The following is a 21,052-nucleotide window of genomic DNA, read 5'->3' as shown; positions in this document are numbered from 1 at the left end:
AGCGATAAGGGTGTCCCTTCTACCTCCACATGCATGAAGGGCACCTTTCACATGGGAGATTTATTTCCTCCTTTCAGGGAGACAGAGAAGAGGGTCAGAGTGTCCCTCTTGCATCGAACGTTTCTTAAGTAACTTTAATTCAAAATAATCGTATGCCATTAAGGCATATTTTGGGGTCGTCTACCCTGGGCCCCAACAGTTCTAATATAATCACAAGTGTCCTCAGAAGAGTGATGCTGAAAACGTTTGAAGGAAGAAGAGAAGACAAAGTGACTACAGAGGCAGAAAGAGTCATGCAGGGACCTGCAAACAGCAATGTTACTGAACTGAACTTGGGCCCCCTTGCCCGATGCACAGCTGAGTCAATCTACTGACACAGGTTGTGGAGAAGGAAAGTACAGCATTTATTGCAGGGCATCAAGCAAAGAGAATAGGCAGCTCATGATCAAAAGACCCAAATTCCTTGATGGCTTCCAGGAAAGGGTTTTTAAAGGCAACATTTGGGGTGAGGACTGCAGGGGGCATGACTTTCTTCTGATTGGCTGGTGGTGAGGTAACAGGGTGGTGTTTCAGAAATCTTCATCATCACCCTCTGATTCCAACCAGTCTGGTGTCTATGCTCAGCATGTATTCACCCTCCTCCACATGGGTGGGTGGGTGGGGTCTTAGTTTCAGCAGAACAACTCAAAGATGTGTATCAGATTGTTATGTATATCTCTTGAGGAGGAGTTAGGACTCTGTTTTATCACTGAAATATTGTTTCTTGACTGCTTTTCCTTTGTTTCTGTATTCCCTCACTTCCCTAATTAGTAACTGCTGGAGTCTGCTCTTTGAAACTCCAGAAAGGTGTAGGAGACTAAAGCCTTTTTCCTACAAGCAAGAAATTGGGGACCCAGAGGGGCCCTGCTAAGTTTCAACAAGATGCAAAATGAAGCAAAACATTCCAGTCACGCAATGAAAAAAATTATAAGACAGGTGCCAGCTATGAGGTTGTAGGGAGAAAAGGGTCAGCGAGAAGAAATGCTCCAGAAGCAGCTTTCATGCCCTGAGGTTCAGTGCTTCCTGGTTGGGGCCTTTGTTATGGGGGAGTTAGAGTAGGTCTTGGGAGAAGGGAAAGCAGCTCGAAACTAGTCAGGTTCCTGGAACACAGAGGCACTTCCTGTGACCTGTGTGCATTCCTGCTGTGGGAAGGACCCCGCCCTAGGCCAGAGAAGGTACATCACCCATTCACACGGTTGGCTTACCTGGAGGCAGTTACTAGGCAACCAGTGTGGGAAAACTAGCACGTACCCATCAGGAACAGGCATTTGGATCTTTTTTAAACAAGACTAAACAATTGCTCCTTCTTTTTCAAAACTCTTCTGTTTCTGTAGCTGTTTTCACGTTCAAGGCAAACAGAGAGCCAGTGGAGGCTTGGCAACTGAAACCTTGCCTCTGTTTTGTAGGAGATGTAACTCCAAGTGTCCTTTGGAAAAATGTCCCACCATGGATTCCATGACCCACATATTCCATTTGGAGAAATGGAGGGAAAGAGGAAGAAAAGGGGAAATACAAAGTAACAGAAGAAAAATGAAACAGGAGCACGAGAGCAGGAAAGTCTGAGAAAGAAAGAGAGAGACCATCCTGCGCTTGTGCGCGACTCTCTTTCGTATGGAATTAATGGTGGTTTAATGGGGTATGAAGGGCTGTTTTACTGGAAACAATGAGGAACAATTGTCTAGCTCACGTTTCATTTCACAGGTCATTACTGCATTAAGAAGTAAATCGACCAAGTCCGGTAAATAACAGTCTGCGTATTGCCGAGAGCTTCAACCCAACAATTTTAGCCATCGCCAACTAATATCTCTGTCATTTTAACCCTTGCAGGGGAGTGCTAGGGGGCTAAACAATTACAGACTTCACCCAGCTCTAGCAGGTGAGCATAATTCATTGCCCCTCCAGTCCCTCCTTTTGCAAAACCCAGGAGGCCATATTTTAGCACTGTTTTGTTGATGAACCAGCCAGAGCCCACTGCAGCTCTGGTGGCCTTGAAAAACAGCCCCCATTTTAGTGAGTCCTGCAGGCATCTTTAAACAGACTGCTTCCTCTGCAAAATTAATTGCTGCAAAATGCGGTGCTCCCTCATCTAAGCTTTTGCAAGTTCATACTCAGCTATTTGGGTGGGCCATTGATGTGTCTGAGAGAGCCAGGGAAAATGAGCCGCTTTCCCTTATTACAGAAGTTCACATTTGTGTCACCAAGCATCATCAGGCACTGGATATTCAGGAGTTCCTAATGCCTAGATTCTGGTTCCCTTAATTCAGGGGAAATTTGGTGACTGAGGCTGTATTTTGAAGTGATAGCATTGTAAATAAATATATCAAAGACAGTTTATAATAAAGTCATAGTTAAAACACATGTAATAAAATACATATTTAAATGCATATCAGTACACAAGCATACCTCATTTTATTACACTCTGCAAATACTGAGATTTTTTACAAATTGAAGGTTTGTGGCAACCCTGCGTTGAGCATGTCTGTCAGCACTATTTCCCCAACAGCATTGGCTCACCTCGTGTCACTGTCGTATTTGGGTAATTCTCACAATATTTCAATCCTTCCACCAGCATAAAAGATGACAACTCACTGAAGGTTCAGATTATATTCAGCAGTTTTTAGCAATAAGTAATTTTTAATGAAGGGATGTGCATGGTTTTTTAGATAAATGCTATTGCACACTTAACAGACTAGAGCATAATGTACACATAACTTTTATATGTACTGGGAAACCAAAAAATTTATGACTTGCTTTTTTGCGATACTCACTTTATTAGGCAGTCTGGAACCAAAACCGCGATATCTATGAGGTATGCCTATAAAGTATTTTTTGCTTCAAATTATAACAAAGATGAGACAAAAATCAGGCTAAGAATCATAATGTTACATAATCATATCAAATAAATCCAGTTCTACTGATAGTTTTTCCATCAAAACCTGATGTTCACCCTGGAGAGCAAATACGGAGACCTCCATATTTCTACAATACCTCTAAAATCAGATAAACCAGGTCTTCCTTCTTTCCTGAGAGAAAAGAAATCTTTCAGAGATAGCATCAGTATTCCAACTTACTATTTCTTGTTCTTCCCCCTTCCAAACTAAAACTAAGGCCTTACAAAGAACTACGGTAGGCTGAGTAATAACCTCCCAAAGATGTCCATGCCCTAATCCTGACCATGTGAATATGGACTTTGTTGGTGTAATTAAGTTTATGGATCTTAAAGTGGGGAGTTTATCTGGGTGAGCTCAATCTAATCCTATAAATTCTTAAAAGCAAAGAACTTTCTCTGGCTAGAATCAGAGAGATGCAGCAGAAGAGAAGGCAGGAGAAATTCAAAGCATGTGAAGGACACAAGCCACCCTTGCTGGCTTTGCAGGTGAAGCAGGTCACAGTCAGGGAGTGTGGGCAGCCCTAGAAGTTGAGCATGATTCCTCCAGTCTACAACCAGCAAGGGAATGGGAACCTCAGTCCTACAGTCACATAGAACTGAATCAGGCCAAGAACCTGAGCGAGATTAGAAGTAGATTCATCCATAAAAACTCCAGAAAGAAATGCAGTCCTGCTAATATCTAACTTTCAGCCTTGAGAGGCTCTAAGCAGAGAAACCAGCCAAGTATCCCAGACTTCTGACTTGCAGAACTGTGAGACAATACATGGGTGTTCTTTTAAGTCACTAAATTTATAGTAATTTGCTATGGCAGCAGCAGAAAACTGGTAAAATAACCAGTTAAGATGGATGCTCAAATGTTCAAGTCATCACCCCAGTCAGGCAGGATAAATGGAGGCAACAAAACAGTGGGCACTAGTACTTACTTAGTGCCTATCCCAAGCCAGGTGAGGGGCTGAAGAGTTTACAGGCATTGTGAGTTTTATAGCTCTAGGATCTGCTCCTTTGCCTCTAAAGTGCTCAAAGGAGAGAGAATATGGTCTAGATGTAGGGATGGGCTGGTTTCCACACAGGCCATGCTTAAGGAAAGTTGTGTCTCACCAACATCACCCAAAAGGGAAGAGACTATTATCCACAGGCACAGAAAAAAATCAGCTTCAAATCCCTTTCTCCATGGCAATTACTTTCAGGAACTTATATTCAATTTTTATTAACATTTTTCCTGTGAGGGAGTTAAGCAAATTGGAATTGGGTCCTACAGGGAGTCCGTAATTCCGTAGTAGACAGATTGGCTTCTAGGGCTAGGAAAATTTCTTTTCTTCTGCGTCCCTTTTCCTGACATGCTTTACATAATAACCAACTCATATTTCAGGATTCCCATTTGTTATATAAATGAGTTTTACTATCATTATTCTTATTAAAATAATAAGTAATACATATATATGATGTTTAAAAATGGAAACTTCCCTCTAAGCTGCAGCACTGAAGATCGGGATAGCAGAGGGTAAAGACAGGGAATTTTTTTCTTTTTCATTATATATGTTTTACTGTCTTGTTTATTCGTTCAACAAAAATTTTTAGGATAACTTCCTAAAAGTGGAGTTGTGGAGTCAGAGGTATAGGCCTTTAGATAGTTGCCAACACTACTGCTAAAATAATCGTATTAATAGTAAATAATAGTGGCAATGGTCATCACTGTCTTGGTAGTAGTGGTGGATACTTTTGTTGAGTTGCTCTCTTTTAATCCTTCCAATAAACGTATGAGTATATACTATTAATATCTCCACTTCCTAAATGAGGAAACGGAGGCTCAGAGAGAATAAGAAGCTTTCTTGGAGTTGCCCATCTAGTAAGTGGACACAATGCAGACAGCTCAACTCAGTATAAAAACTCTTAACCAACGCTCTGATTATGAGAGAAACCGTCTTTCTCTCTTTGTATGTTTTGTATGGCTTTTTGTATGCTTTTTGGCATTTGTATTTATTTCTCTGTGAAATGCACTTTAGAATCCTCTGAATATTTTTTGAATTGGTTTGTTCTTTTTTTTGTTCTTAAATATTAGTAAGAATTTTTTTGGTATATTAAGGAAATTAGCCCTTTTCTATATGAGTTGTATTTTTTCCCTAGTTTTTTAGTTTAGTTTTTAATATCCTTTGCAGAACTTTTTAATTTGAAAAGAGTCAAATTTATCAAATATTTACATATATGTCCTAGATTTTGATTCATGCTAAGAAAAATCTCCATAACTCTAAGGATATATAACCTCACCAAAATTTCCTGGTAATTATATATATTTTTTTCATCTTGAATCTGTATGAAATTTATTTTTATAAAGAGAAAGATATGAATTCCTAATTTTTTTCCCTGAGTGATTAGTCAAGTGCCTCAGTATCATTAATGAATAGTTTCTATTTTCCCATGATTTAAAATGTCATCTTTGTTATAAACTAAGTTCTTTAATGTATTTGGTTTCTATTTCTGACCTTTAAAAAAATTTTTGTTCCATCCACATATTTACTTCTAGGAGATTTTAATGATTGCATTCAGAATGTCACAAAATAGCATTAATTTTACACCTAGTGAGTGTGCAAATATATGGAGGAAAAAACTTTAAAGTAAATCAAAGAATCTTTCAGATCCATAATATTGAAATGAAAAGGTTTCAGTCATGAACTTGCTTAGCACCTATTGGTAAGGCACAAGTGCTTTATTTATCGGTGGGACTGCCCAAATGTTTCCTTCCATTAAAATGCGTGTGCACGCATACACACACACACACACACACACACACAATAATCAAACACATAGAAACCATCCATCTGTCTTAGGCATAAAACAAGCTAAAGTTTGAGCTTCTGCCTTCTAAATCTTTCAATAATTCTTGTACCAAAAGAATGAAAGCAGCATTGAAGGATTCCTCCATTATTAAAATTTTACGAATAAGACCACAGTTTACTATTCAATGAAGTCCTGGAAATAATCCAGGGGCAGAGGCTGGGGGAGGAAAGGCGAAAGAAAGACAAGAAAATGAAAAAGAGAAAGGAGAGAGCCAGTATATCATCATGGCAAAAAGTTAAGTAATTTCACTTAGTGACTGACATTCAAAAACAGCCCCTCTTGTGGAACACTGATGTTACTGCTTCTCATAAAACAAACCATAGATATGTGAATAGATTTCTCAATAAAGGATTATACCCTGAATAGTAAAATTCCCAGGCTCAGGAAACCTTGACACTTTATTTGGAGGACTGGATATTTAAACAGTAGTTTCTGCTAATGGCAGATAATCCCAGCTAGGCAAGCTTCTCTCTTTTACTGACCGAGTTATATGCCCAGAACCAATTAGGTGGTCTCCAGAATGGCTTCTAATTCTGTGGTTAGTTTCTAATTCTAGAAACCCAAGATGCATATGATGACCTATAAAAAGGACTTATAAAAGTGAAATTTATCAGAGACAAATACAGTCTAGCACATAGGTTTTAAAAACTCAGTTCTCTGTAATATTTATCCCTCCAGAACAAAGGAGGAAATACTCATCTGCATGTAGCTATTTAGGCCTTGAAAAATGACTAGTGCAACTGAAGAACTAAATTTTAAACTGTATAATTTATATAATTATATAATTTATAATTATAAATATATAATTTAAAGTGTAAAACTGATAATTTAGTTACAAAAAATGTTTAGGTATATTTGGAACAAATTGTACATGCATCTACTTTTCAATTGTAAAGTTTATGAAATCTAGATACAGATCAAATATTTCTTATGAAAATGTAGTTTCTGAATTGAGATATGCTGTAACTGTAAAATTCATGTGAAATTTTAAAGACTATGAAAAAAATACAAATATCTCAGTAATTTTGTACTGATTACATCTTCAAATAACTTCGAATATATTGGATTAAATAAAATATATTATTAATTAAATTTCATCTGTTTCTTTTTTCCCTTTTTTAACCTGGACACTAGAATATTTAAATTACACTTGTGGTTTGCATTATTATTTCTATTGGACAATGCTGTTCTGGATAGGCAATGCTCAGTTCTGGTTTCTACATTTTGGAAAAATCATCAACAATTGAAGAACATCAAAACAAGCCAGTTTAGAAAGTGAAAACCTGAAAAAAATCTGTCATATATTTCCTAACAGAAAAAAGTTTAGAATTTCTATGCTAGAAAAAGGTAACCGCTTTTGAATATGTAAAAAGATGCAATATGGAAAGAATTATTTATACTCTGTCACCAGAAAGCAGACTAGGTTAGTAGATAGAAATCATACAGGAAGATCCTAACAATTAAAATTATTCAAAATATATTAGGCAGTCTTGTAAGAGAATGAATTCCCACTTCCTGGGAAAGTTAACAATAGAGGCCATCCTCACATTGAATGGGAAGTGCAACTGATTGACCTTCAAGAAACCATCAAAATCAAAAATACTGTAATCTTATCATTTCGTTTCCAACTGGCATGTATTTCTGCAGGCTAATGGATTAATATGAGACAATATTCCCCAAAATGCATTCTGAACTACACTAATTCCAAGGAGTACTCATGCGTAGTGTGAAAATGTATTCTGTAGTCAAAAAGTTGGAGAAATACTGGATAACACAAAGTTGAACAGTTTTTGTTTTTGTTTTTAATTGCAGGACTTATCAGAACCTTTAACGTTTTAATTCATGTGATGAATCTCCAAAACGGGAATGGTCAGAGTTTTCAACATATATCTGGCCATGCATCACATTTTTCACAATCTCCTAAGATAAGTGAATGGGAAACACTCTTTAAAAATGCTAAAACAAATTGTACATTGAGTAAATCTACAAAACATTTTGTGAAACAGCTGATGGCAAACTTCAATTCTTGACTTTTTCTCTCATTTAGTCACCCATTTATTCATTTATTCCCTCACTCAGTAAACATATACTGGGCACATATTATGTTCCAAAGATTGTACTAAAAATTCAAAGATGTTTGCCTTCAAGGTACTCAGTCTGGTGAGAAGGCAGGCTTGTAAAGTGATGGCTGTAGAGCATGAGATGAGCTATAATGGAATTGAGTGATAGATGAAACAAGGACATAAAGAGAGAGTCTCAACTGCATGTGGGAGCCAGGGGCATTCCATAGGAGAGCTATTACATTGCAACGCACAGGAAGCCCTGCATCTCCTCCTTCTAAATACAATTCTTTACTTGCCTCTTTCATATATGCCTTCTTTTCTTATCTACCTTGATGTTCTTTCTAGGTTACTCCAACAGTACACAGTGCTTTGCTCTCACTGGGTACTCGATAACTATTTGCCTAGGTTGGAAAAAAAAACAAAACCCTACATTAAGTCACTGGGGGAAAAGGAGAAGCTACAGAAAAATTACCACAATACACTTTTGATCTCATGACCAAAGCTTCTTCTCCATACAACTCTATTGCCATCACACAACCTTCAGTGGTTAATCCTGGCAAAATGCTTTTCTTGGATGTGACAGAGTCCATTTAGTTTGTCCATGAAAACTAATATATATACACATATATACTAGAAGAAGAGGAAGAAGAGGAACTAAATGAGGTTTTTGTGTGATTGTTATTACATTGTTTCTTAAGAATGTCATAGTAATCGACAGTTATTTTTTTTAAACCTAAACATCTATTTCCTACCATGTAAAGTGGAAATATGTGAATTACTCGGTTAAATATATCTCTGTACAGCACCCCACCAGATGATTCAGACCACACGATGATAATTACCTAGAAGTGGTTACAAGCCCAGACTTTGGAGTCAGACAAATACAGATTTAAATCTTGGTTCTGCACATTCTAGCTGCGGGACCATGAAAAATTAGTTAACTTTTCTAAACCCTTATTCCCTCAAATGCTGAAAGGGATAATAATTCCTACATGTTAAGGTTGTTGTAGGGATAAATGGGAATGTTTATAAGCCACTTAGCATAATGCGTGGCACATGGAATATGCCAGATAAATGGTAACTATTATTATTGCTAGTTGGGGTGGATAATTGCTGGAATAATTGCACAGTTTCAGTTTGCTTTGTTCTTCGTAGATAGAGCTTTGTGTGTGAGAAAAGCTGATAGATCTAAGAGAGCTTACCTTGGACAATGTAGTGAAAGAAGCAAGAAAAAGTCGAAGGAGGGTACTGTGTACAGTACAGCACAGTGTTAAAAACACGAGTTCAGTCCTGAATCTTCTATTAATTAGTTGTATGACTTGGGCAAGTTGCCTATGTGTCTCATCAGCTTCCACATCGATAAAATAGAGGGGACAAGAATATTTATCTCCTAGGATAGATCCTGTCCATGGCATTAAATGAGATCATTCATCTGAAGGTCTTAGCACAGAGTCAGAAACATACTCAACAAGTATTAGCTGTTAATGGAAGGGCTGAAGAGCAAGAGAATCACAGAAATAGGATGTCTAGATTGAAGAAAGGAAAGGGAAATTGCTCCTGTAGATATGCCTCTTTACATCACCCTTTACAAGTCACATAGGAAAATCACTCCAATTCACAGTACGGATTATTTAAAAATGCAATCAAATATTGTTATGCCCTTCACTGCCTGGAGACCAGACAAGTCGTGGAAGAGGGAGAGACTAAGGTGGAAGAAAGGTGCTCTTTGGGTCTTACAAAGCATCCCCGGAAGCTTTATCCTCCTCTGCTCAGGATAAAAATCCCTGCAGTCACATATCCCAAAGGTTCTAATATTTTCTGAGACTCCACTGTGCCTTTATATTTTAATACCCTGACATCTGGAATCCTAAAAGTCTAATGTTTAACCATAAATATCTGCTGAGATTAAAGAGCTATATACCAAGTTTCAATCTTTGGGGCCTATAATTGCTTGGGAAAAGAGAATGGTATTTCCCCCTCTAGCTAGAAGAAAAGACCTCTACAAGCACATATATTGGCAGACAAATTTTCTAACAACCGTTTCCTCTCTCCATTCTGTCCTCTCATTTTCTCCCTCCCTCTCCTTCTCCCATTTTATAATACCATGTTGCTGTCATTCCCAGGGCAAATGGGAAAAAAGAGAAGCCTGGAAAACTTAAAGAAAAGACACATTTCAAGACCTAGCAACAAACAGTTGAAAACATGCTGGCTGCTCTCTGTTAGGCAGCTGAGCACACGTCTCCACACTGAGACTTGAGTTTCCCCATTATTCAGTTACAAACCACTTCATCACTCTATGTGCTCACAGTCAAATGCCAGCTTTATTTTCTTTTTCACCAACCTCATCTTTTATTTTTGATTTGAGGCTAGTCACTTTTAAGATCTCCATAATGGTTTACAACTTTCTTTCTCAAGAAGTGTCCAAGAAGTCACACGGTTTGAAAAATGTTTCTTACTCTTTCCTGGGAAAGAATGGGAAACTCTCACCTGCCCTGAAGGTGGATTTGGTCAGAAGTCCCAGTCAGACCACAGTACTTTGCTGGGCATGATGTTGAGGAAAGTGTGGGAAAAGCTTATCACGAGTTTATACTTTTAGTACAATGATTCAATATATAGTTTAAAAAATAAACTTAACATTGAACCCATTTTTATCCAGTGATATATTGTGAAAGTGATATGTTGAGGTCATTTAACTCACTTCAACACTAGGAAAAATAATCTGAATTTTTTAAAAAGGTTTAATATATTCTTATTATTAAAGACTTAATTTAGATTGTAAATACTCCTATGTCTTTTTAGTTAATGTTCTTTTCCCTTTCAGAAATATATCCAGTGTGTACATAAGCAAGTATGTTTATGTCTGCTGGTATTTGGCACAGAGAGCTTATTCTTGATTCTTCATGAGAAACTGAAACTGCCGGCTTTTTAAATTAAAAACATTAATTGTCTTCTTAACATCCTGTCTGTTTACTTCAAAGGGGGCGTATAACTCTATAACAGTGATTCTCAAACCTTAGCACAGCAGAATCACTTGAGGAGGACGTCTGTGTGTGTATGTGTACGTATGCGTGTGTGTGGGTGTGTATGTATGTGTGTATGTGTGTGTATTTGTGTGTTTGTGTGTGTGTTAAATACAAAGGCTTGGGCTTCACACACCTATCGACTCATGCAAACGAATGTTTAATGTCCTAGGTGATTCTGATAATAAGCCAGCTTTGGGAGCCACTGTCCTAAGCACATCAAATTTACCTCCTAAATTGAAGAAGCAGAAAAAGGGCAGGAGAACGAGGGGGTTTTATGCTTTGTTTGTTTGTTTCAAAATTTCCAGTCTATTGAGAACCAACACATTTAAAATATAATGCAAATTATCAGACAAATTAGACATACAAAATGAAAGCCCTAAGTTTTGTTCATTAGATCCAACAGATGTACAATTACTGTCAAGTAGCTCTGGTTTTACAGGTGACATTTCTGTCATCACCTCACTGTGGACCGGCGCAGTCTGTGGGCAGCACAGGGTGGTGGACCACTCATGGAGTCCTGCGTCTGTTGGGCCCCCTCAACCCCAGCTTTCTAACTACACTGCCTACTCCCAGCCGCTCTCACCATGATCCATTCACTCCACAGCAGCTTGTACGATCTTTTCAGGAAGTGAATAAAATCCTAGCACCATCTTCCAACCCCATCTTACTAAATCACTTTGGCCTATAAAGGGGCTAAGCCCTGACTACCTGCAACTACGCCCCCTCTCATTAACTATACATCACTCCTATGCGTCTCTTTTCCACCCACCCCTCAGACACATTGAGGCCATTCTGGTGTCAGAGCCCCTGCTCTGGCTGGTCCCTCTCCCCGGAAAGCTCCTCCGTCTGCTCAGAGGAGTGATTCCTCGCTCCTCATTCAGGCCTCAGTGAAATTGTAACTCTGTTTCTAATAGCAGCTCCCTTACACACACACACCACATCACACACTACATACATGCACACACACCTGAAGCTACCTCTCTAGTCCAAAACTCTGTTTTATTTTCTTCATACCTCTCATCACTATTGAAATATTTTTATTTATTTGTTTATAGATATAGATATATAGATATAATCTCCACTGGAACCTAAGTTTGATGAAGGCAGGAATGTTATTCACAACTATAGTTCCCATCCTTAGAAAGGCACTGGTAGACTACAGATGGTCAAATGCATTTGCTGAATGAGTGAAAATGTCAACTTCAGCACAGCGCGTGCAAAAGGTGCTCAAGGGATGCTAGCTTCCATTACACCCCCTTTCTACTTTCTATATCACGGCTAAGAAATTGTAAAATGCCATTGAAACCAAAGCTCTGATTTCCTTCAGTCTTCTCCCAATAACATCAGTAACCATATGTACAAAGTGGGCTGAGAGGTGATTCCATGCATTTGTAGACTGGGACAGACAGGAAATGAGTCAGAAGCCAGGGTGGAAAGCTCTAGTACTGATCTAGTCCTACCTAAATGGGATATTAATTTCAAGACTTTGTTTTTATAATTTTGGATTTTCAGATGATCAGATGCCTCCATCATCAAAAGAAATTCTCTCCAGAATAAAATGCAAATGGCTCTTAGAGGTTCTCCTGCCTGGGATTAGCGGCCTTGCACCCTGTTGCCATGCATGTTTCAAAGTTGGCTGCAAATGCGAACTTACAGATGAGTACAAAACAAAATTAACAGCTCACTTTTCCCCTGGCTACCCACCCTGCATTACACAGATAGCAAAACCCACTGGCACAGTGTTCCCCATAGCTGATCCACGTGGATAATTTTTGCTCCCAACACCAAAGCATATGACAATACATTGGGACCTGTGGATATCTGTCTGAATTTTGCATGTGAACTTATATGTGCAAATAAAATTTGTATTTTTCAAATTAAAATAAACCTCAAAGGCAATGGACTCCAAACTGTTTGTTAATAAAATGGAGAAAGGCCAAAAGGGTGTGTTAAACTCAACGCCATTTGGAATAAATATAAGAGCTGGTTCCAGAGGCCTCCATTTTCATCTTTGCTGGCTGCTTCCACTGTTTTATAGATGACCATAGATTATTGTCTTGAAGAGGAAAAATACAAAATAGACATTTATTCTCTTAAGATTAAATTTGTGCTTTTCTCCTCTACCATATTGTGGACAGAAACTGGAAAGTAGCATAAAACTATGGTTTAAAAAATGAGAAGGGACTTGAACTATGGAAGGAGGGATCTATTCCCATTTTGGAAGTCACAGGAAAACACTCCAATCCTGTTAGTACCCAGAAGGCACCATTTACTATGTACTGTCTCCTTCATGGCAAGAAGACACAGACTGTATTTGTAGTGCAATAAACAGTGGATTCTACTGTGGGAATCCTTACAGTTGGGACCTACAGCAACCTCATTTAAAATGTTATAAAGCTTTAAAACATCAGGAGTTTAAGGCAGTCCAGCCTACACACCTCCCAATATACCTTCAGCCTCCCACATGTATGCTCACAACTGTCCATGTGCTGAGAGTAAGTAGCATGTAATATTGTAATACCTATCAGAGTTTTACCATTGAATCATGTTTCATAACCAAGACAAAGAGTGGTGAAAAAATAAAATATACAGCTTTTCAACCAGGAGCAAATATGCTTGTGCCTAAACAGTATATTTATACCACATGGTAAGCACCGCCTAAGAATTCATTGACAGAATATTATTATTCACACCTGGAGTATTTGATGGACATTTTAGAGTTCCTGTTTGCAAGAGACATTTTCAATGTCACCCCATATCTTCCTGGCATTCACCTTCACATACCAAAGATGGCTGCTACAAAAACCTACCACTCCTTTCTGAGGAAGGTTTTTCCTTCCTCAGAAGGAAACCTTCCAGGAAACGTTTTTCCTGGCCTTGGGAAAGAGCATGATTGGCCTGTTCAGGGAAAGCCAAAGGGCTGGAGAGTTAGTGTACCCAGGAGCATCCCTCGGCCAATGAAGAGTAAGGTTTTGAAGTGTCAATATTTTAGCTTCTGCATGGCTTAGCTGGGACAACTGTGGGTCACGTCTCCAGGAGTCCCCACGTGGGGCATATTGAGTCTGAGATGCGAATTATACCTCCCAGTGGAGTCATTTGGTTATAACAGACTACAGTTCAGGGTGGAGTCTGGGCTGGAGATATAAATCCATCAGCAGTAAATGGTATTTCAACTTTGGACTTAGGAGCAAGATAGGAAGAAAAGATAGTCCTGGAATATTCAAAACTTCAAAAGAGAAAGGGAGACTAGAAAAGAAGTCTGAAAAGAGTCATACAATGAAGTAGGAAGAAAGTTGGGATGTACCTGCAGCAGTTTCCACCTGAACAAAAATGTAAACTCAGAGTTACGTTGTTTGTAGAAGCAGAAAGACGATGATCTCTCCAGGGGTCCAGTTATAAAAACTGATAGCCCGATGGGCTTGTAAAAGCAAGAAGAATAAGAAGGGATTTTGATCATAGCCCCCAGGGACAATTAGAAGATGGAGAAAAGGAAGGCAAAAAGAAGGCATGCCATCTAGTCTACCACCCTATCCAGAGTGAGGGCATTTAGCTCTGGTGGAAGAGAAGGATTCAGAATCCAGAGGAACTGCTTCCAAGGCAGACACTGCGAAACGCTGAGCACAGAGAGTGCTGCTTCAGGCCCAAGAGACCAACCTAGTGAGAGGACCATTCTCTTCACCTGTGCACAGGTGGTGTTGGGAGTCTGTACCTTTGACATGGACCACAGGCAATCTCATGGAGGGCAAAACAGTGCTATTGTGACATCCCTTAAGCATCCAACATTCCTGAGATAGAGGTGAGTTGAACAGCTTACTGGCACAGACGCCAACTCTATTGCTCAGTTCCTCTCCAGGATATGTTGTTCCCACTGGACCACACAGCCAAACCAGCTCCGTCCCATGCTTGTTCCCTCTACTGGAGACATTGAGTTCAGATAGAACTGACCTGTGTTGAAGAAGGATCCAGTCCATTCTGCTTCAATTTTAGGAAATACAGAAACTGGTGGAGGCAGACCCAGAGCTCTCCCATCCAGATCCTTAAAGAGATATTTTCTAGGACTTTCACAGTCAGATTCAGAGCAGACCAGTATTCCTAAATCTTTCCTGGGAAGATAGATAGAAAGCAACTCTCTCATTTCCATGATAAGCCACCAAAAGGAAACATATATTGGTAGTGCTGACGTTATGAAAAATAAATTCAATAAAATTTTATTATTACTAACGTGTTACCTAGATATGAAATAACACTCTATAGAAAATGTTATTTCCCAGTTATATGGTCAAGGGAAAAAGACAATTCTTATTAACCGAATATTCTGGATATCGAGTTATATAATCTTTACATAAATCACTAATTTTCTAAGATACAATAAAATGCCCCTAACTAATAATATTTATTAAACATGATGTGATCAATGCAATGTTCCAATGCAATGGAACTTTGGGGCCTTGCAGTATTTTAAGATTATCATTATAAATATCAATTATACTTGTACTGTATAAAAACAATGTAAAAAAAGATGGTCTCATGCAATAAATATCTATTGAAAACCTACTACTTGTACGTTGGGGAATACAATGGTGATAAACATAGGCATCAGAATTTAGAGTCAAGCAGGGTATATAAAGAAGTTATTGGTTATAAATAAATAAGTTATTATTATTCAATTATAACACTGAATTATAGAGAATTTATTTTATTTCCTCTCATCTAACATTTTTAGGTACCATTAGTAATAATATTAAATATTTATTGCATGCCAACCATGTGTCAGGTATTAATAGTACAAATAATCAAATGCTAATATCGTTTAGCTTTATAACTATTTCGTCCCATAGGTAAGAGTTGAACATAAAGAAGATTGGACAGTAGAAAAAAATGACAGAATAACACAAATTGTATACCTAATAATGTTTAGGTTCCAAAAACGGTTCAGGGATGGGCATCAAAAAGAGATTGGTGTTGGGCCAAACATATAAACTTTCTAATTAGGGTGCTTTTCCTGATTCTTTTATTCCAACTAAAGAAGTTTTCCCAATGTTATAGGAAAGTAAAAATAACCTATTTTCCCTGCTCTGACTTTCCCACTCCCTCTTACAGCAAAAAAAAAAAAACAAAAAAAAATTCCTTGTCTAGTTTTCAGATTCTTGAATAAAACTCTCAGATCATATGTTCAAGAACAGTAGTTACGCCTGGTCTGAGAGCAAATATCTGTCTAAGCCATATGGTTCATTCTAGGGATTCCTAACAGCAGACATGGTCTCCTTCCCCACCAGTGCCTGCACAAGGACACCCAAGCCTCCTGCTGAAAACTAGTGACACCATACTCCATGGAAGGTTCAAGAATCAGGGTCAATTTTTTCCATTGATTTAGAAAACATCCCAAAGAAGTACCTCTAATAAAGATGAAACAATTAAACAATATCAATAAAATTTGCAATCCATCACTTCTGCCGCTTTTGTCTGCCAGAGGACATCACGTGGTGGATTCCAGATTCAAGGAAGAGAGAAACAGTCTCTTTCTCTTCAGTGAGAGAGACTGCAAAAATTGTATCTCAAAGGGCACAAATATAGGAGGGTAAAGAATTGGGACCAATCAATCTACCATATTTTTCTAGAAGGACTTATTTCTATTCCCATTGATGATTTTATCCTTCTTTAAAAAACATGTTGAGGTATTTGGAGAATTACCAAACCCTTCATAAATATGGCTTACTATAAATACCAAAACCGGTACCTGGTTTGTAGAGGAGGAAAGTAGAACTTGTTTTTATCTTTGATCTTTAGCATCCTGGTCCTCTCTGCCGTTATTAGAGGCACGATCCCAGTGTTCTCTGCACTGGACAGAATGCAGACATCTAGATCATCGCTATAGCAACTCTTCACAAAACCAGAAAAGGTCACATCTGAAAAAAAATGTTTACGGTATTACAACATTATATCATGTAAACTACCAACCACAAATACAGACTATGCAACTAAATATTCTTATACTAATGTATGTCCAGGACTAAGTTTAAGCTACTGTCCAGGGTAGTTCCAGGAGTTTACATAAATCTTGACTTAAAATATCTTTAATTCTTGAAGACATGGACATTGTATACAAAGTAGAAGAGCATTCCAACACATTGACATCTTAAGAGCAATACTTTCCATCAAAGGTTTGATCAAAATCCAGTGAGGAGTGAGTACAATAGTACAAAAGAGAGCTGATAGAAGATTCTCTGCGTAGGTTGTAGTATAATTGGATTAAATCCTGGCTGCCCCACCAACTACTTGACAACTTCACTGAGGCACTATTTCCACGTATCAATTTCCTCCTCTGTGTGACAGGAAAAGTAACACGTACCTAAGAGGTTAGGCATATAATCAAATGAAATATTTCCCTGGGAAAGCTCTTCAACAAGTATAGAGCGGTGACTTTTTAAAGAAATCACTCACTGTCATTATAAACTACCATTGTGGTTATCAATGCCCAGTAGATGGTCAATTGGACAGCAAGCACCAGACGACACTGTACGCTTTTGTTGATATAATTTCAAAATGCTGTTAAAGCTTCTATGCACAGATGTATGACACTACATTGCTTGGAAACCCAAACATCCCACCTTGAAGTTTCATGATGCCTGAAATTAAATGGCCACTCCTCACTTTGTGCCATGGCTCCTGAGGCCACCGATTTGGTTCCGAGGTGAATACAGGCCACAAAATACCAACTCGACCCCCTCTGGGATTGGAAGGAGCTCGATCAGGTGATGTCACGTTGGCAGAACGAGGCTTAACTCTATCCTGAATGCAGTCAAAAGATGAGCTAGTGGCCACGATGACTGAATTCCTAACCACAATCTGTAGATTTTCACTATAACACTGTGGGGCAGAAGACACATAAACTACTGCCAAAAGGCCAATAGTATTGTCGACCAGAGTGAGGTTCTCTATTTCCATGCCATGCTCCACATGGAGCATGGCACCGTAGTCAAAGTTCTTGAAAGCCAAGAAGCCAGAGATACTGGTACAGTTGTCAAGTCCAGTCTCCTTATAGAGATGAAGGCCGTGAAGACTTGAGTGGGCCACGTTGTCAGACCAAAGGGCTTCAGGAGAGGAGCACCTGTAGCCTCGGATGTGAAAGCCAATTCTCTCGGATCCTGCCACAACGTTGCCATGGAGATGGATGTCCTTTGCCTGATTCACTTTGATTCCTGCCACCCAAATGGGAGACCAGGCTGACTGTGTCATCAGAACCACAAGGTTATTAGAGAGAGAATAGTCCTGACCCTCCAAATCAATGCCATGGCCAGCTGTGCTGAACACTACATTGTCATTTAAAACGATCCCCTGACTGGCAGCTGCACGAATGCCCCCACCACAGCTTTGGTGCAGAGTACAAGATATTATCCAGGATCCTGCCGACGTATCAGTGAGCTCGATGGAGGAATACAGTGGTGAGCCAAAGTTCTGAATTTCCACATTGAAAAGTTGAAGGATACCTGCAAGCAAAATGCATGTCATCAGGTACTTACTTCTTCCCTACAAAAGGCAGAAGGATGGGGCTTCCCTGGTGACGCAGTGGTTGAGAGTCCGCCTGCCGATGCAGGGGACACGGGTTCGTGCCCCGGTCTGGGAAGATCCCATATGCCGCGGAGCGTCTGGGCCCGTGAGCCATGGCTGCTGAGCCTGCGCGTCCGGAGCCTGCGCACCCGGAGCCTGTGCTCCGCAACGGGAGAGGCCACAACAGTGAGAGGCCCGCGTACCGCGAGGATAAAATGTCTTTCTCGCATAGATATTAGGATTAAATGAAACAAAGTAGGCATGGAAACCATCGTGGTTCCTAGTCCATAAGAAGCATCGAATACAGATTCTCTTTCCCTTCCCCAGGGATGATTTAAGAGCCCTGACCAGCAACCCAGAGGCTCAGGACTGAGCCAGCATTGCTGGTGGTTGGGCTCTGGCTTTGGTGCTCAGCTGTAAGAATCGGCCTTCTGTCCTGCTCTGGTGATGAGGTTCCAGCCTGGACTGCAGTTACCGTGGAAAGGGGCCCTGTCTTGCGCTCCCTCCCTAATTCTCTGTCTTCATAAACTGCAGGGTAGTTTTGGTTTTACACAACCACAACCGGGATTCAGCCTTTGTCTAGCCTTCCAGAGCAGGGTTCCTCCACCTCAACATGACTGACATTTTGGACCAGATAATCCTTTCTTGTGGGAGGCTGTCCTGTGCCTTATAGAATGTCGAGCAACTACCCGCTATATGCCAGAAGCTCCACAAAAGCTGTGACAAGCAAAAATGGCTCCAGATATTGTCAAATGTCCTTTGGCCAGGAGGGAAGAGCAAAATCACTTCTGTTGAGAACTGGCGGAGCTGGAGCTTATGGAGAGAGAGCTTGTTCTAGGAACCAGAAATCGCGAACTTCGGACGCACAGGCTCAGCGGCCATGGCCCACGGGCCCAGCCGCTCCGCGGCATGTGGGATCTTCCCGGACCGGGGCACGAACCCGCGTCCCCTGCATCGGCAGGCGGACCCTCAACCACTGCGCCACCAGGGAAGCCCTCGAACTTTTGTTTTAAGGTTCAAACATTGCTCTTTACTATACCGGTAAAGCAGATATACCCACAAAAAGTGTTCCGTGCTCAATATACTTGGGAAACCGTTAGGTCCTTTGCTCCAGGCTTTCTCAGAGCCTTTATTACATTCATGTACGCAGTGACTTTCTGAGATGGAGCTTTATTTGACTAGGAAACAACTTGGGAATCAATTTTAAGGAACCTAAGTTTAAGAAAAAGGTACTAATCAAATAACTTTGCAGCATTCCAGAAGAGCTAAAGCTTGAAAGAAATGAGAGAAATTTAACTGATCCCTAAAGCAGTCTAGAATATGGAAATCATTCTTATTTAAATTTACACTATTAATTTATAGCATGAGATGAGGCCTGCCATCAAATAGAGCATGCTACTGGGAAAGAGTAATAGAAATTCAGGAAAGAGATAAAATTCAAGTGGTCATTAAATCATCTATAATTTCAAAGCAGAGGAAATTTCACATCTGCTGAAGTTTTTTTTTTTTTTTTGAGGTAAAAATGTGCCTGTGTGCTGATAGCTAGTATATTATTTTAACATCACACTGATAATTAAGCACAGATTAGTACTGAAAATGCATAGCTTCTCAGAGCACAGAGAAGCATCTATTTCAAATATTTTGTTTTATAAATGAAAATTCCCACCGTTGGAATTTCTGAGTGTCCCAGATGCATAGCCTCCAATTGGTAGTGCTTAGTAACTTAAAATTTCAGTTACCTGAAAATTCTTCCACGCTGGACTTCCTGAAGGACCCCACAAGTAGTCTCCCCCCGCATGATGTATCACCCTGGATTTGTATGTTTCGGGTCAGAAGTCCAACCTCTGAAGCCAAACGAATGTGTCGGCCATCCTCCATGACGTGGACACTTCCTGGGGCAACGGGAGTTGGGAAAGGAAAAAATTTTTAAAGCCTATTTCGGAGATCGCCAGCTGGGGACCCAGCGAACCTGACAAATGAAAACACTCCTTTCCCCGCGGAAGTCCTCCTAACATTAAGGTCTGCTTTTCCTCGGGCGTCCTCCACAAACGTCGGCTGAGAAATGAAAAGCCCGTTCACTGGTCTCTCATTGGGATCAGAGTGAGCGTGTTTGAGCAAGAATTCATTTGTCCTCAATCACTATGGGTAGCGGGACAGGGATGTCAGGGAAGACCGGTTCAATTAGTGGGGTCCCCGGCCTCCTTCCTTCAATTCCTCAGTGTGAGATTCCCGCCTTTGGTTGTGCATTGTTCCTGAACCTCTTTGAGAGAGTGAGGAATCGCAGATCCACTGAGGCAGTGATAGGACTGAAGCAGCAGCGGCAACGCCCTCTCCTGGCGGGTCTGGAACTCGTCACTCCCAGAAAGAGCCTCCCCAGTCTTGCTGGTTTGTTCCACTGCCCACCCCACTTTGCATTGTACGTTGTGTATTATAGGCAAGGATTGCTAACGATGTCTCTTTTCCCCGCCACTCTTTAGAAACAAAATCATCCTTAAAGCCATGATTTAGAAATAGCTTTAGATACAGTCCTGCTGAAAGCATGTATTTCCCTCTCACATATCAGAGACAAGAAAGATATCCCCTAATCCCTTTATGTCCATGTTTTTTACTTATTAGCTATATTTCCTGGGTTAAATTTATTTATTAGGCTGAAG

At 39.8% G+C, this 21,052-nt stretch overlaps 1 protein-coding gene across 17 annotated transcripts in view; it reads right to left on the bottom strand.

Annotated features, from left to right (window-relative positions):
* PKHD1 (PKHD1 ciliary IPT domain containing fibrocystin/polyductin) overlaps positions 1-21,052 on the bottom strand; it is a 534,197-nt gene that overhangs the window by 90,323 nt on the left and 422,822 nt on the right. For 16 of the 17 annotated variants that reach the window (XM_079935418.1, XM_079935415.1, XM_079935403.1 and 13 more), the window contains 4 exons: positions 20,138-20,290; positions 17,459-18,337; positions 16,588-16,756; positions 14,796-14,953 (listed from right to left, as the gene is read on the bottom strand). In XM_079935418.1, the coding sequence (XP_079791544.1) occupies positions 14,796-14,953; positions 16,588-16,756; positions 17,459-18,337; positions 20,138-20,290 (1,359 nt within the window). The remainder of the gene's footprint in view (positions 1-14,795; positions 14,954-16,587; positions 16,757-17,458; positions 18,338-20,137; positions 20,291-21,052) is intronic. The other variant, XM_079935409.1, reaches the window with a different exon arrangement.

The sequence above is a fragment of the Stenella coeruleoalba genome (genome assembly GCF_951394435.1).
Source record: "Stenella coeruleoalba genome assembly, chromosome: 10".
NCBI classification, from domain to species: Eukaryota; Metazoa; Chordata; class Mammalia; order Artiodactyla; family Delphinidae; genus Stenella; species Stenella coeruleoalba.
This window is presented reverse-complemented; position numbering and strand designations above follow the sequence as displayed.